A 14,111-nucleotide genomic window follows, 5' to 3' on the forward strand; every position below is an offset into this window, starting at 1 on the left:
GTTACAAAACATACAGCCAAGTTCAAATAAAAATATGCCAAAAATTATTAAGAAATTAAGAGAACACTGAAAATTTAGGAAACACCAGAATAAGATTATTCAGCCAAACTTAATATGCCTCTTTTTTCACATGCAAGGTTTTTGTAATCTTTAATTACCTGTTCGGACAGTGCTGGTATATGGACAGGGCCCTTTCAGAAGAAGCCCTGCTCTGCTCAAGGGCACAGAAAGGATGATACACAGCTGTTTTGTTTTCTTCTCATTATTCAAGTGCATGCCCTGAAGCCTTATCTACTGCACATGATTCAAACCATGCTATGGAGAAGAATAATTAATATCCTTTTCTGTCACATCCACCCATCCAAGAGCCACTACTAGTGAACAAGCCTCAACATTTCTGCAAGCCAGAAAAGTTGTATTTGTCATAATTATAGCAGTAGTGGTATTAATAATTGTCATGGTTTGGACTCAGCCAGCAACAAAGAACCACTCAGCCAGCAACAAAGAACCACGCAGCCGCTCACTCAACTCCCACAGCCGTGGGAAAAATCGGCAGAAAAAGGCAAAACTCGTGGGTTATAGTGCAATTTAACAGAACAGACAAAGGGAAGAAGAAAGAAAAACAATAACACTGATAAAGGAGCATAAGAGCGCAATTACAGTACCACCGCACAGCGCACCGACCAGACCCACCCCCGAGTGGCGACTACCCCACTCTCCCGGCTAGCGCCTCTTATAGCTGGGCACGTGGTATGGACGACCTGCCTCCCCTGCTGGCTCCTTGGGGAAATTAACCCCATCCTTGCTGGAACCAGGACAATAATACTAAATACATTGGTGGACGACTGAGCCACAGATGCACAATTCACTAGTAACTACTCATTCAAAATGTCCTGGTTTAGGGGCATACTCAAGAATTTCTGACATTGATACGTTTAGATTTTACTTTTGTTAATTGTATATATGAACAAGTCTGCAACTCCAGCTACAGAGTGCCAACCTCACGCACCCCCTAAACAGCACATTATTAGCAAGCATCTGTGGAAAGCTTTTGTCCTAGTTATAAAGAACTCAATTTCAGAAGCAAGGTTGATATTGCTCTCGGGTGGGGAGACCCAAGAAAGAATAAACTTCATTGCATATTTTGGTTCACCATATTCTGCCATAACAGTTTTTTTACATAGCTGTGAAGTTGAAGACTCCTGGGGGCTCTGCTAAGTCCTGGTTGGGAGATTTTGTCTCCCTCCTAGTAGCCTCATAACCCAAGGATGTATAGATTTTACAGAGATAAATCATTTTAACTGAAGCACTAGGAAAGACCAGGCTGACCCAGCAGAACTTACTCACCTTGAAGTTAATCCCTGATTTCATAAGAAAAAAATAGTAGTTAAGAGAACAGCAAATACTCTCCTGAGTCTCGCCCATTAAAGGACTGAGTAGGAAGAACTGGAAGCCTGCAATACACAGCAGTTAGGGTGCTGGATTGCCTCATGCATTGTTTTGGTGATTTTTTTCCCATCTTTTCTGGCAGGGAGGGAAATAAGAAAAGTCTCCATCCCCTGATGCTGCTGTAAAACACCACACACCCCAAATCAAGATGATATAAGCTGCAATTAATGTGACACTAATACAAGAATTGGTGTAATCACAGTAGCTAAATGAGAAGGATGCTAATCGCTGGTCATTGACATACTTCAACTGATGAGCAGCCTATTAGCCTTAGAAATGAGGGAGGTTTATTACCATCACGTTGTGTCATCAGCATGTCTTTGTCAAAATAACTTCCTGTGGAATAAAAATAAGAAATGAGCTGATCCTTACACATTAAGAGGAGTTTTGCTGAGATAGCTGAAAAATGTGGTTTTGTTTTGCTCTGATTGTGTTAGTCAGATGGAAGATGGTGAAGGAAACACAAGGGGCTCATCTTTTTCTGAAACTTTCTTCCTCTGTGAGACATTATGGCTTTGATACTTTCTAAAAAGCAAGTATTTTTTAAACTGGGATTGCATCAGGGTGCACTACACCTATCTTCATTCCCATATAGCTTCTGTTTTCTTTTTATATATAAATATATGCATAGATCTCTCATATGGTTCTTTACCAATAGGAATTTTTATTGCAATACAACTAAGAAATATTCTTTTGTTCTACGGAAAATAAACACAGGTCACGTCCCAGATGTGAGTGTGATGTGGCAATATTTGCCCCAACTAATTTGGAGTAGATTCAGGCTGACAGCTGCTCTAGCCACCCACCAGAGCACCCCAGAGTTGTGCTGTAGCCACATAGTGCCAATGCAGGCTCTCCTTTGGCACTTTATTTTCTTGCTGGTAGAGTTTATCTTCACTTCATAGATTTCTGGCTTCCTTAAGAGTTTCCTGGGTACAAAGCAGAGCAAGCACTGTTTGAGAGTCCCGTCTACTCCCTCTAATTTCTGTGAGCAGTAAATGCAATTCTGGATCAATAGTAATTAAGTTCATTAAAAAAAAAAAAAAAAAGTAAAGTTGCTTAAAGCGAGCGAGAAAGGGATTTAAAAATACCTCTGGGAAGTTCCTTAGGGAATTTGATCATGATGACTTGAAGGAGTGTTCTTTGCCCTTTAAAAATAAACACCAAACATCCCTAGCATCCCCCCATGTATGCCACTTTTCTTGTGAAATGCTTCGTGTAATTGTTTAGTTCTTCCCTTCACTGACCACAGTTTGGCTGAATGCAGTGGTATAGGGCAATTGTCTTGGAATCTGCGTGGCCTTATTCAACTGCATTTTACCATGTCTGTCTTCTGGTGTTCATTACATCATTGTCATTCAGCAACTGAAACGTGTTCGGTAATGCCAGCCGTACCGAGCTGAATTGCACTAGCTGCTTGTTTGCTAAAACAAGCAATTCAGAATGTTCATCTTAATTCACAATGCCTAATATAGTTTGAGTGCCACCTCTAAGTTGTGCCGTGATATTTGAGAACGCATAAAATGTCCGCTCTAGTTATGGCAAGACATCCCTATCTAAACGTGTAAACATCTCATGGTGCTGGTGAGGAATTTTATCTGAAGGCCTTTGACTCTGAAGGGGAGTTTCTGAATAGTTCTTTGAGCTTATCAAACCTACAAGGCCCGGAATAAAGCCAGGTTGTTTAGCAACGGTTCCTATTGTAGTTCCTTTGCTTTTCTTGACTGTGCTCAGGTAAATATTGATAATGAAATTCCTTCAGGATATCTCTTGAGGCACTGTTACATTGCAATTTATGAATTTAAAACTAGTACAGAAGTATGAAAATATTGAAAAGGGACAGTGGATTTGGAAACGTTTCAAGTATGTTTTGTGTCATGCTGATTTTACCCACAAGCCACATCTCACGTCCTTCACTGAACCCCTGACTTCTCTTGGCACAGCAGAAGCATTCCTAGTTGTTGCAAACGCTAATTGTGCTGCTGGTGGCAGGAAATTCATGCTCCTGGGTACACTTTAGGTGCCTGGCTTTAACCTGTAACAAAGTAACAGTCAAATATAACTGCCCTATAGATTTAAGCCAGATCTCTATGTTCACTTATCTTTTTAGACCAGATTCTTTCAAGGGAACTTGAACTTTCACGTGGATTTGTTTTCCAGCATAAGCCTGAATGTCCTTACTTAGTGTGCAGTACCTTTTCTAAAGAACGTTGTAATGCCAAGAAATGTGTAATGTGTACATAAAGGACGTATCAATGATTCTGATTAATCCTTTGGCTGTTGGACTGGACATTTTAGTCCCTTCCTAGACTTTATTCCAGTGGGAATTTTCCTGTCTACTTATTGATACCTTTAGAAATATTCTGTAACACTGCGTTTCCTTCCCTGCCCCTCCACCCCAATTTGATTAAGTTCGAATACTAATTACTAGGAAATTGTTACAGTTGTTACATTGAAAATTGTAGCAATTGTTACCTTCTTAATGGGAAAGATGCATGAGGCCATCAGAAACAAAAAGATGTACTGAAATCTGAGATTTAATCTTTTCCTGGTGGTATATTTTAAACATGTTGCCAATGCTTATTACACTTTTCCCACCAGCTGAGTACCAGATGTCTGAGTGTATTTCTGTTGAACGTACTTGGAAAATACAGGACAGAAATTTGTGTTTTACTTCGCCGCTTTCTTGCATACTATAAACAGACTAAATATCACTCATATTATCAAAGCACTTAAAAATCAGAACAGAGCAGATATCAACTAAACATGCTCAGTTGAACATGCTGATTATTAGGTGAAAACATTTTTTGTGTATCTGTTTGTACATAGGACTGAATATGATGAAAACTTTACATGTTATACACAACCCTGTTTATTTTGCTAGATATTAGAGTACTAGACTTCAGGTTGTTTCTGTAACTGGCAATGAAATTACAAAATTATATACCATACATACATTCATAAACATGCTCTAGGAGGTTGGATACAAATTAATTTGGAGACAAATCTGAGGTACCAGAGAATGTGTTATTAACTTAATTGTATCTCTCTCCTGTGCTCTGTTCACCTTGTTAAGTAGCTACCTGCACCTCTGAAGGGATCTGCAAATGAATCACTTCTTTGAAAATTTGTCTTGCTTCAGAAAGCACCTCACTGTACTAAACACGCTTTTCTTCATTTTGATGGTAACTTGCAGATGTTTACAGCGTGTGAGAGTAAATCAAGTCTTATAGCTTCCTTCCCTCTAGTGAATTTGAAAAGGGCATTTAAAGTCTATTTTGGATAAACCCTTGCTGGGATTTGTATAATCTGAAGTCTGTTGCGATAGCTTACATCTCTCATTTTGAAAATCGCATGACACTGATGGCACAAAGTGGTGGTTAGTGGTATCATGCTCTATTGTTTTAAAAACTGAGGATTTCAGTTCGATGCAATTCGGTGAGGGAGAAGGACTTAGGCTAATAAGAGTGAAGATAAGACTGTGAGGAAAATACCTTTAAGGAATATTCAGGCCTTGCATTTCCAGCTGCTCTGAGCAGCAGCAAGGGAAGAAAACTGTATCAGTTTCTGAGCTATAAAAAGCACAGACCTTTTTCTGCTCTGCTGGATTAGAGGAATCAATAATTTCACATTTTCTACCCACCACAGAAGTAAATGCCTGATCTCACTCATGTCACCACATGGCAGATCAAAGCCCTCAAGATCAAAGAGATTAAAGTAGCACAGGTTCTCAAAATATTATTTTCAGATTGAAAAGCACTAATTAAAATTTCTGTAGAAATTCATGTAATGAGTTAGTAGTAAAAACCTTTACAGGAAAAGTCCGTCACAATGTAAATAAAAAATCCCATTTCTTTAGGTTCCTTTAAAAGCGTTTCATGCCTGATTTTATCTGTAGCATGTTTGCTCATGTTAGCCTGCTTCAAAAGCCTCAGCTCAAAGTGGTTTGACATCAAACTGTTTGTGACGTGGATTTTATTTCAGTCCTATGGGTGTCTTCCCCTTTAAGGAAGGATATGTTGCATCTCACAAGTGAAACAAAAGGAGCTGATTTGCACACTGCTTTTTCTCCACAGAGGACAGGCTGTGGTGACAAGAGACAGGGGTGAGACCTTGGAGGCTCTGTCCAGGGGAGGAGGATAGCTGCACGTGTCGGGCCTGATCAAACCTACTGGGAATGTTCCAACTTTTGCATGATTCCAGCTCCAGGCAGCAACTGAAAAGTTTCTAGGAGGTTAAAATAATACTGTAGGTTGCAATAACTCTTAATTTGGCATTATACAGCTTCGCCTGTGAGGCAAGTGATCCAAAGGTTACCTCACTGATACAGATTATGGATGACTGGATCCATAGTCCCAATTTTCACTCTATCATGAATTTGCCACCACTGACTTCTGTCTCTAACTTCACTGTTTCTTGATGTGGAAAAACCCTTATCATATTTCACCATTCATCACGTTTAACTAGTTTCACCATCATGGAACATCAGAACTAGGAAGTAGTTTTCTATTCTGTGGGAGGTTGAGAAGTTGATGAAGGGCTTTTGCCAAATTCCCCTCATTTTACTAAAGAATGGATGAATTAATTGAACAGATTTTTTAATAAATTGGCACAATTACTAGCAGGCCCGACCGGCAAGTCTCTTTCATATGGGACATTAGTCAGGCTCATTTTTGTATTTGCTAAAAGTTGGTTTTGCTAGCAATTTGGACTCTGGGACCCTCCTTCAAATGGATCCGCACAAGTGGATCCCTGAACTTTAAAGAGACCAGTCACACAAACGGCCTGAAAAGAGTTCCCCGGAAGGACAGGGCCAGTATCTGAACCAATTTCAAACTGGAGCCCCATTATAAAGAAGTATATCTCTGTGAAAGGAAGTCTGTCCTCCCAGAGGTGCTTTGTGTGATTTTGAACATGAGATGAACAATCTCCTGGATGACGAAGAGCACGTTAAACAGGCCAAACCTTGAGAGCTAATAGGTTGCTGGTTATTTATTGTAACAATGATATGCCTGTGCTTTCAAGCACGCAGCAATTCATAAACTCCCTTACCACAGGACCCCAGCATTATCCATAATATTGTCAAAACCATTCAACTTGCACTTTGTCTCAACAGAAGCAAAATAGTATAAGGAGAAAACATTCCCTTTGTCTTATAGAGCTATCAATTGAGAAACAACATCAGTACACTGCATGGTCTGGGTTGCAATTCATCTGTTTTCTCACTTTGCCTAATTTTAAAAGTTTCCAAGAAATTTAGAGAGGGCTGGGTTCTGGATGGTCTGTAACTATCTTCTCCTTGTTATGAGCTTTTATTCTAAGAGACTTAGGTCATCTTCTCGTACTTGCTGCTGACATGCTTGTTGCCCTGCTTTCCTAATTGGTGAAGAGACAATGAGAATTCAGCAGAAGTTCTAAAGGAAGTATCTTTCAGCCAAAAGTGTGGATTCAGCTATTCCAGTATATTTTATGGATGTATATTAATTTAAAAATTTATTATATGTTTGGGTCTGATTTTTTTTTTAAATCAAATATTTCATTTATACGTATTTAAAGTGCTATTTCAGGACAGACTGGCTTTTTTTAAAAAAAAATCACTTTGTTTTAAATATTGTAATGTTGTAAAAAATAATGAGAACCCCAAATTTTCTTCAAAAAAGTTTTTTTCAAAGTGACTAGCGAACCAAAAGTGTGATTATTTCCTCAGCTCTGTTTCTTCTACCATGCTGTAAGGTTTCTCAATCGATTTGCCTTGAAAAGTCTGCTGGCGGAAAAGTGGAGCTCGGAGAATGTCCAAAATCCAGCACGAGTCATTCTCTTTTGCATATCTTGGGCCTAATTCATGAGGAAGTAATTACCTCCCTACCCAAAAAGATAAGACTGAACAATAATGTTATGCCCCACATGGTCTGTTTAAAAACTGTTTGAAACTCATTGTGGTTCTGAAAATGTAAATGTTTCTGCCGTAGGGCTGCACCTCCTCTGGTGCGAGCACTGCAGCCAGCTTGGAGGGCGCTCGGTGTCCGCAGCCACAGTTCCTGGGACATTCAAGAATAACAATCACAGAATGCCCGGATGGTAAATACATACTATAAACAATGTTTTCTCATTTATAGTATCTTAAATAGTGTGTCCTACGCTGAAATAGGTTCCCGTCTTGAGCGTATTTCTTTTCCTGCTGGAGACAAGACGCCTGGTACCCCAGCAGGAGCGAGCAGGCACTAGTGTAAATCTGCGCAGTGCTTCCTTAGGGTGCCCCTGAGAGAGCGCGTCTCCGCCCCGGACGCAGAAAGGAAAAGGCATTAGTGGTGGGCTGGTGGGCGAATCAGCCTGCGGGGAAGGGTCCAACTCACTGTGGCACAAGAGGAGAAAAATGAAAGCAAGAGACCTCATGGCTACCCAGAACAGAGGAGCAGATGTTTCCATTTGATTTTTGGGGGTGAAAAAATGAATGACTTAGGAAACTTTCCGTTTGGAGACGTGTGGGTGGCGCATCTGAATTTAATGGGAAAGCGCATCTGAAACCCAATTCACAACACCCAACAAATAGGGAAACTAGTCTGCAATTTATTTTTAATTAAAGTTTAAAAGTTAATTTAAATTAAAATGAAATAACACGTTATATTTTTATCTAGTTAACCAAACAACACTCAAACTCTAATTAAGCACCAAGCATTAAGTAGTCGGTAACGAGGAGTAAAAGGTAGATCTACTGAACTAATACTGAGGCGAGTGCACAAAGGGCCAGAACAAAAAGAAATGTTAATTAAAAGATAATGTCAAAGGGATGGAATGTTTTCTTGGGATAACAGTCTCCTGCTGCTAAATAAATACCAAGGTGAAGTCCAGGCATCCATCAAAACTGAATGCCACGCCAAAGCCGGCATATTTTAAGCAGAAAGACATTTAGCTGTGACTCTCATAAAGAGACATTATTCCTCATGAGAAAAGAGGGCTTCTATGCACTTCCCCTTGGTTTGATAGATATTGATGCACCATTTTTCATGCTGGTATTACTGGTTCAGCTGTGCAACTGCCTAAGAAATGCTTTTTGTATATATTCAAGCATGATTAGTAAAGTACTCTTAGAAATTGGCTTTTGACTTGAAACTAGCTTATTTTTCTCATGTGCCTGAATTTAGGGACGGTGTTCCTGGGGTGAATCTTGACCTGACAAAACCAGTGGGAGTTCTGCCGCTGAGTTGGATAATATCACTATTTCACCTTTGCTCGCCTCATGCTGCCGCTGGCCTGCTATGTCTCTTCACCTCCTGGTGGGCTGTTAATTTTATTTTCTAACGAGAATCATACTTTCCTATCCAAAGCCGCTGTTTGTGTGGAGCTGCTTTGCGGCCCTTGGTGTAAAGCCGCGGCAGCTGATAGGCAAACCTGCGTATTGGGGTTGCGTTTTTCAACCTCCCCCCACGTTAGGCCGGCTGGGACCTCCCGCGCTGGATCCCGGAGCGCACCGCGCCGGTTCCTGCGTGTGACCGACCGCATTCTTCCCCCGCGCCGGGACAGCACTGCCCACGCGGGACAGCTGCCTCTGCCCGCCTCTGCCCGCCACCGCGCCGCCCCTCGCCCCGCCCCTCTCTCCGCCCCGGGCACGCCCCGCGGTGGGCGGGGCCGCCGGCGCTGTGGGTGCCGGGTCGCGGCGTCGCCTGCGCGGCCTGGCCAGGGCCCCGCGGGAGGCGGGGGGATGTGAGTACCGCGCCGGGTCAGGCCGGCACAGGGGCGGGTGGGGGCTCCGGCGGTGGGCGGCTCTCGGGGCGGCGGCGGGAGGGCTTGGTCGGTGTCCGGGCCCGGCGGAGGCCTGTCCCTGTTCCGGGGGTCTGCCCCTGCTCCGGGGGCAGGGCCGCAAGGTGCGCCCGGGCAGCTGCGACAGGCACAGCCGGCGAGTGTCAGTGTCAGCCCCGCGCCGAGGCGGGGGGAACCCGCCTCGCTCACGGCAGGGCCGGCCTGGGGCAGGGGTTGTCCCGCTGTAGCGGGGGGACCCCGGGAAACGTCCCCTCCCCGGGCCCTGCTGGCAGGCAGGGAGAGGAGTCGGGGCGGCACCTGACACCGTACAAAAGCTGCCTTTTATTGCGGGGTGGGACGAGGGAAGGATCCAGGGAGCCCTGGCTGTGTTTGTGGGCGGTGTGTGGGGCCGGACTGCAGGCGCTGGTGAAAAACCTCCATTGTTTTACTGTTTGGCTTTTTTGTTTTGTTTTTAACTGGATTTTAAAAGGGTATTTTTGAGCATATTTAGGCTGGAAATAAGGGTGTTTCTGTTTGTATTGTTCACCTGACAAAAGACCGTTCTGTCTCCCTCAGTAAGTTGCAAAGACTTCTGCAAAGTTCAGCTAAATTTCAGGGAGCCAGAGAGGTCTCAGCTTAACTCAGTATCCTGGGGTTTGGGGCAGAGAAGGGAGACCACAGCTGGGTGTGAACACAGAGTCACCTCTCGGGTTTGGCCTGGCTGTTGACCCATGTGTGCATGCAGGTGGCCACCAAATACCCCACATGTGTGTTTGTAACGCAGAGCACAGCATTGCCTGCCTATTCTTTGAGCGGGTTGTGAAGGAGTGCTCTGAGCTGGCTGTGCCACTGAGTTTTGGAGAATACAAGAATTTGGAGGGAGAGTAAAGGAAAATATTAGTTAAGAATTACAGGCATGAGGTCTAGAGTTGAGAGCATGACCTGTGGTCGTATGCTACACAGATACAAACCCAAGCCTCTTTACTTTTGCTGGGCTGAACTTTGCTGAACAAAATAATCTGTAGCTCCGAGGAAGGGATCCTACTAATCTTGCCAACCTTGTAAGCATCATGTGCAGGAGCAGTGTGGTTTGGTTTCATTTTTTTTTCAATTTGTGTTTTGATACAGACATTAAAATGTGAGTCTAGTAAGATAATTTGTTTAAGGTTATGTTGCCTGTAAAAAGGGGATGCACTTTCTGAGACAGAGGTGCTGCTTGATGCACTTGGGAAGACGAGGGGAGAGAAGCAAATATTTCCCTTAACTAATGTCTGTAACGAACTTCATAGACATAATTCATTAATGTGCATTCTTCAGTTACTCTTTTTTTCCCCGCTGCTGGTTAGTTCTGTTCTGGTTGGAAATGAAGGATGTGAGGGATCTCCCAGACCCCGCTGCTGAAGAGCAGTTAAACAACCAAGTGTTTCCTTTGGTGACCACGGGAAATAGCATCTTCAGGGATTGTTCCTAATGTGAAGTTGGTATTAATAAGGACTCTAATTTGGTATTTTTTAGTGAAAAACATTTCACTTTGTAAATAGTTGCTGAAAATGGTGACTTGTTTAACGTTTTTTGCTTTTCAAGGCCTCACAGAACCGAGTTGTATGAGGATGCGCCCTCAGCATGCTGGCCTATCGTATATTCTCCAGACTACAACATCACATTCATGGGACTTGAGAAACTGCATCCATTTGATGCAGGGAAATGGGGAAAAGTAATCAATTTCTTGAAAGGTAAAATAACAGAAGGTACCTCTTAGACCAGCATTTGCACAAAAGCTAGAGGAAATTATGTAGTTATTGCAGATTTACGTTAGTAATTGCCGATAAAATAGTGACTGTACATCTTCATTGCTCTTTAATCATATTTGGAGTGCTTTAGTATTCTTACATATTTGCAGACTTGAATCTTGGCAAGTTAAAGTGATTGTAGGATTTCTGAGGTGGGTTGAATGTCGTGTGTTATGTATTGTTGAAGATCTTGCCTGTGAAGTATTTAATAGATGAAATTGTAATGTTAGAGCAAACATCCTACGATAGGAATTTTTTAATACAAAGGTTTGATCCACAGTCCTTTGAAAATGTATGTTCTAGCCCACTCTGCTAAGTAAACCCACAGTTTTGGTTTCAGCTCAGTCATGGTGTCTGTGCAGAGTGAAACTCCTGAAATATAATTGAAAATTCAAGCTCATTACATGATCTGCTCTCCCCAGAGGCATGAATAATACCAGTCAGAGTAACTAGTTTGGTTCATTTCACTCTGGCCCAGAGCTTTACAAGACTGTGAGTAAAAAGGAGTGAAGAGAAATGTGAGCATAGCGATCTTAGCCCATCTTGAAATATTTCTGGTCTTTGCGATTTGAATGAAAGCATGAAGTGAGCAGAATTGCATTGCTTGGCCTTTACAACAAACATTCACGTGGGATATTTGAGAACTGTTTCCACCTCTGAAGTGAGCACCCAAATCCTGACTTTCAGCCTAGCCTGCGTTAGGTGCAGAATACTGGAGCCTTGCGGATGTAGCTCAGTGTGCCGTGTTTTCATACTCAACAGATTTTTAGTGATTCAAACACTTTCTTTCAGTTCTACATTAATGTATGAAAACAAGATTTCCTTTAAGTTTCCTCTTGAGGGTAGCTGCTGTTTGTGGTTCCAGTTTCTTCTTTCTTTTGAGGCCCAAGCCTGGATCTAAAACAGAACGCAGCCTTCAGTTTTGTAGCAATGAATGGAAAATCCTTCCAGCATTAGCTGCAAGCTTACAAGTGGTTTGGTTTGCAAGGCCTGACTTGCAGTTAGGGAGCACAGTGTATAACTTCTATAGCCTTGTGCTGCCATTGCTTTACACCTGGTGTGGCAAGAACTGCGGCATTCCTCATGGCTTGGGAAACTACAGGTGTTAATGACTGCCTTGCTGCGGGGTGTAACTTAGTTTTCAGGCTGCAAGATGATCGCAGCTGGTATCAATCTATTTTTTATCAGGCTCATGATATTATTCTGATAATGCTTTGGAAGAGCTTTGAGATGCCCCTGGTGACAGGCAGAACTTTTTGTGATGGTGCTCACTATTGCTGTTTAAACAAATTGGAAGATATAAGCAGAAATACATTAAGGATAAGAAACAGAAGAACCAAAGTTAGGATCAGTGCCTATAAAATCTTGGCATCTCTTCATCTAAAGCTTAAGCTTGTTCATCAAGATTAAAAAAAAAAAAAAAGCTTTTTCTCTTGACAAGACAAAGGTTGTTTGACAGCCAGGCCTCTCCCGTGTATGTGATCCTAATGACCTCTTCAACTGATGAACTTTTGCAATTAAGTATTGCCCTTCTGACTTTAGGCTGCCTGGTATTCATTTAACCTTGGTTAAATGAATTTTAATGCTCCATTTACTTGCTGAGTTTTGGATCTTCGTTCTAATGACCTTAAATAATTAAGTCTTGGGTTCCATGACCATTTTCTTAATTAATCAAAACTTTTGTCTTTCTGCTATTTCTCTGTGTAAAGTCTTTTCCTCTAGCCTTTTTCTCTGTGAAGTGTCCGTTCTTTCTTAGTCTTTCCCCGAGAATTGGTTTTCTCAACCACTTTACTCTCCTTGCTTTGTAAAGGAGAAAGAAGCCATAGGATACCCCCGGGCTCTCCTGGTTTTCTCTGGCTGGGTAGCAGCTCCTGCCAACAGCTGACCTACACTGTTCCTGGTCATCTTCTAGAAAATGACCAGTGAAAATCTTTCTACGCTTACCTTCTTCCTCAAGAATGAAACTGTTAGCAGTTTGGCTTTCTGTCTGACACCAATGAATGAATGAAAGGGTTCTCAAACCTCAGTCAGGAGAAACACGAGCTTGCCAAAACAAATATTGTTGCAGGTGCTGTTCTTGTATAACACTTCAGAACAAAACCTCTCACATTTGTGAGTTGTTTTCTTCCTCCTCCAAGTATAAAGTGGAGAGAAGGTGCAGTCAGACTGTAGCCATGCAGCGATTAAATATCAAAACTTCTCTGCCTTATATTTGTTGTTTGTAGTGATCATATGCAAAGCAACACTGTTTTCCTGCATGGCTTGCATTTTTTAGTTGACCCTAACTTGAACTTTGTGGCAAGTATATCCAGATGTATGCATTCGAATGTATAATCTTTGATCATATTGTGAAATCTGGGGGTGATATTTTGTAACTTGCTCTTATAAAACTAGGTTTTTAAATGAATTATCTTTTGGTCTCTAAGGGGAAGAATTAATAGCTGCTGGTTGGTATTTTTTAAAATTAAATGGAGGTGGCGGTGTGACAGAAATATTCTAATTAAGCATAAGTGTTTGCTTCCATAAACATCCATTTTTTTCTTTTTTATTCCCCTCTGATTTAGGCAATTAAGTACTAGTATCAAATGTGGAATTTCTTAAAATATGTTAGTGGTGAATATTTGGTGGTATGAGCACCAAGATTTCCCCAGTGTATTGAGCCCTAGACTGTAAAGATTCTTTTGTGTCTGTCCATCCTCTGTCACTACATGTCTCTTCTTTTTAGTTTAAACAAGATTTTACCATGATTACACTCTGAAAACCTTATGTAAACAATATTTATCATATACACACTAACTTAATAGCTTACACGGATAGAGGGAATGTATTTGGAAAATTTGTAAACACCAAGCAAACAAAAGTTGTTTCAGTGATTTGAATTACAGATGAAGTTATCACGTAAAGGTCAAAGTAGCTTCTTTAGCAGGATAGGAATATGGGACGTTAAGCAATGGTATACAATGCCAATTGTTATTTCTCTCCTGTTTCAGAAGAAAAACTAATTGCAGATGACTTGATTGTACAGGCACGGGAAGCCACTGATGAAGATCTCTTGGTTGTTCACACAAGGCGCTACCTTAATAAATTAAAGGTGCTGTACTTATTAATGTGTTTTTCAAGCAAACTATCAAAAAT

The 14,111-nt window shown here is 41.7% G+C and overlaps 1 protein-coding gene across 1 annotated transcript in view; it reads left to right on the forward strand.

Annotated features, from left to right (window-relative positions):
• HDAC11 (histone deacetylase 11) overlaps nt 1–14,111 on the forward strand; it is a gene marked incomplete at its 5' end in the record, with an annotated part of 54,239 nt that overhangs the window by 13,427 nt on the left and 26,701 nt on the right. Inside the window, 2 exons of the mRNA XM_082487937.1 lie at nt 10,771–10,919; nt 13,967–14,067. Coding sequence (XP_082344063.1) covers nt 10,771–10,919; nt 13,967–14,067 — 250 coding nt within the window. The remainder of the gene's footprint in view (nt 1–10,770; nt 10,920–13,966; nt 14,068–14,111) is intronic.

This window comes from Vanellus vanellus, assembly GCF_965231255.1.
Source record: "Vanellus vanellus genome assembly, chromosome: 9".
Taxonomy (NCBI): domain Eukaryota; kingdom Metazoa; phylum Chordata; class Aves; order Charadriiformes; family Charadriidae; genus Vanellus; species Vanellus vanellus.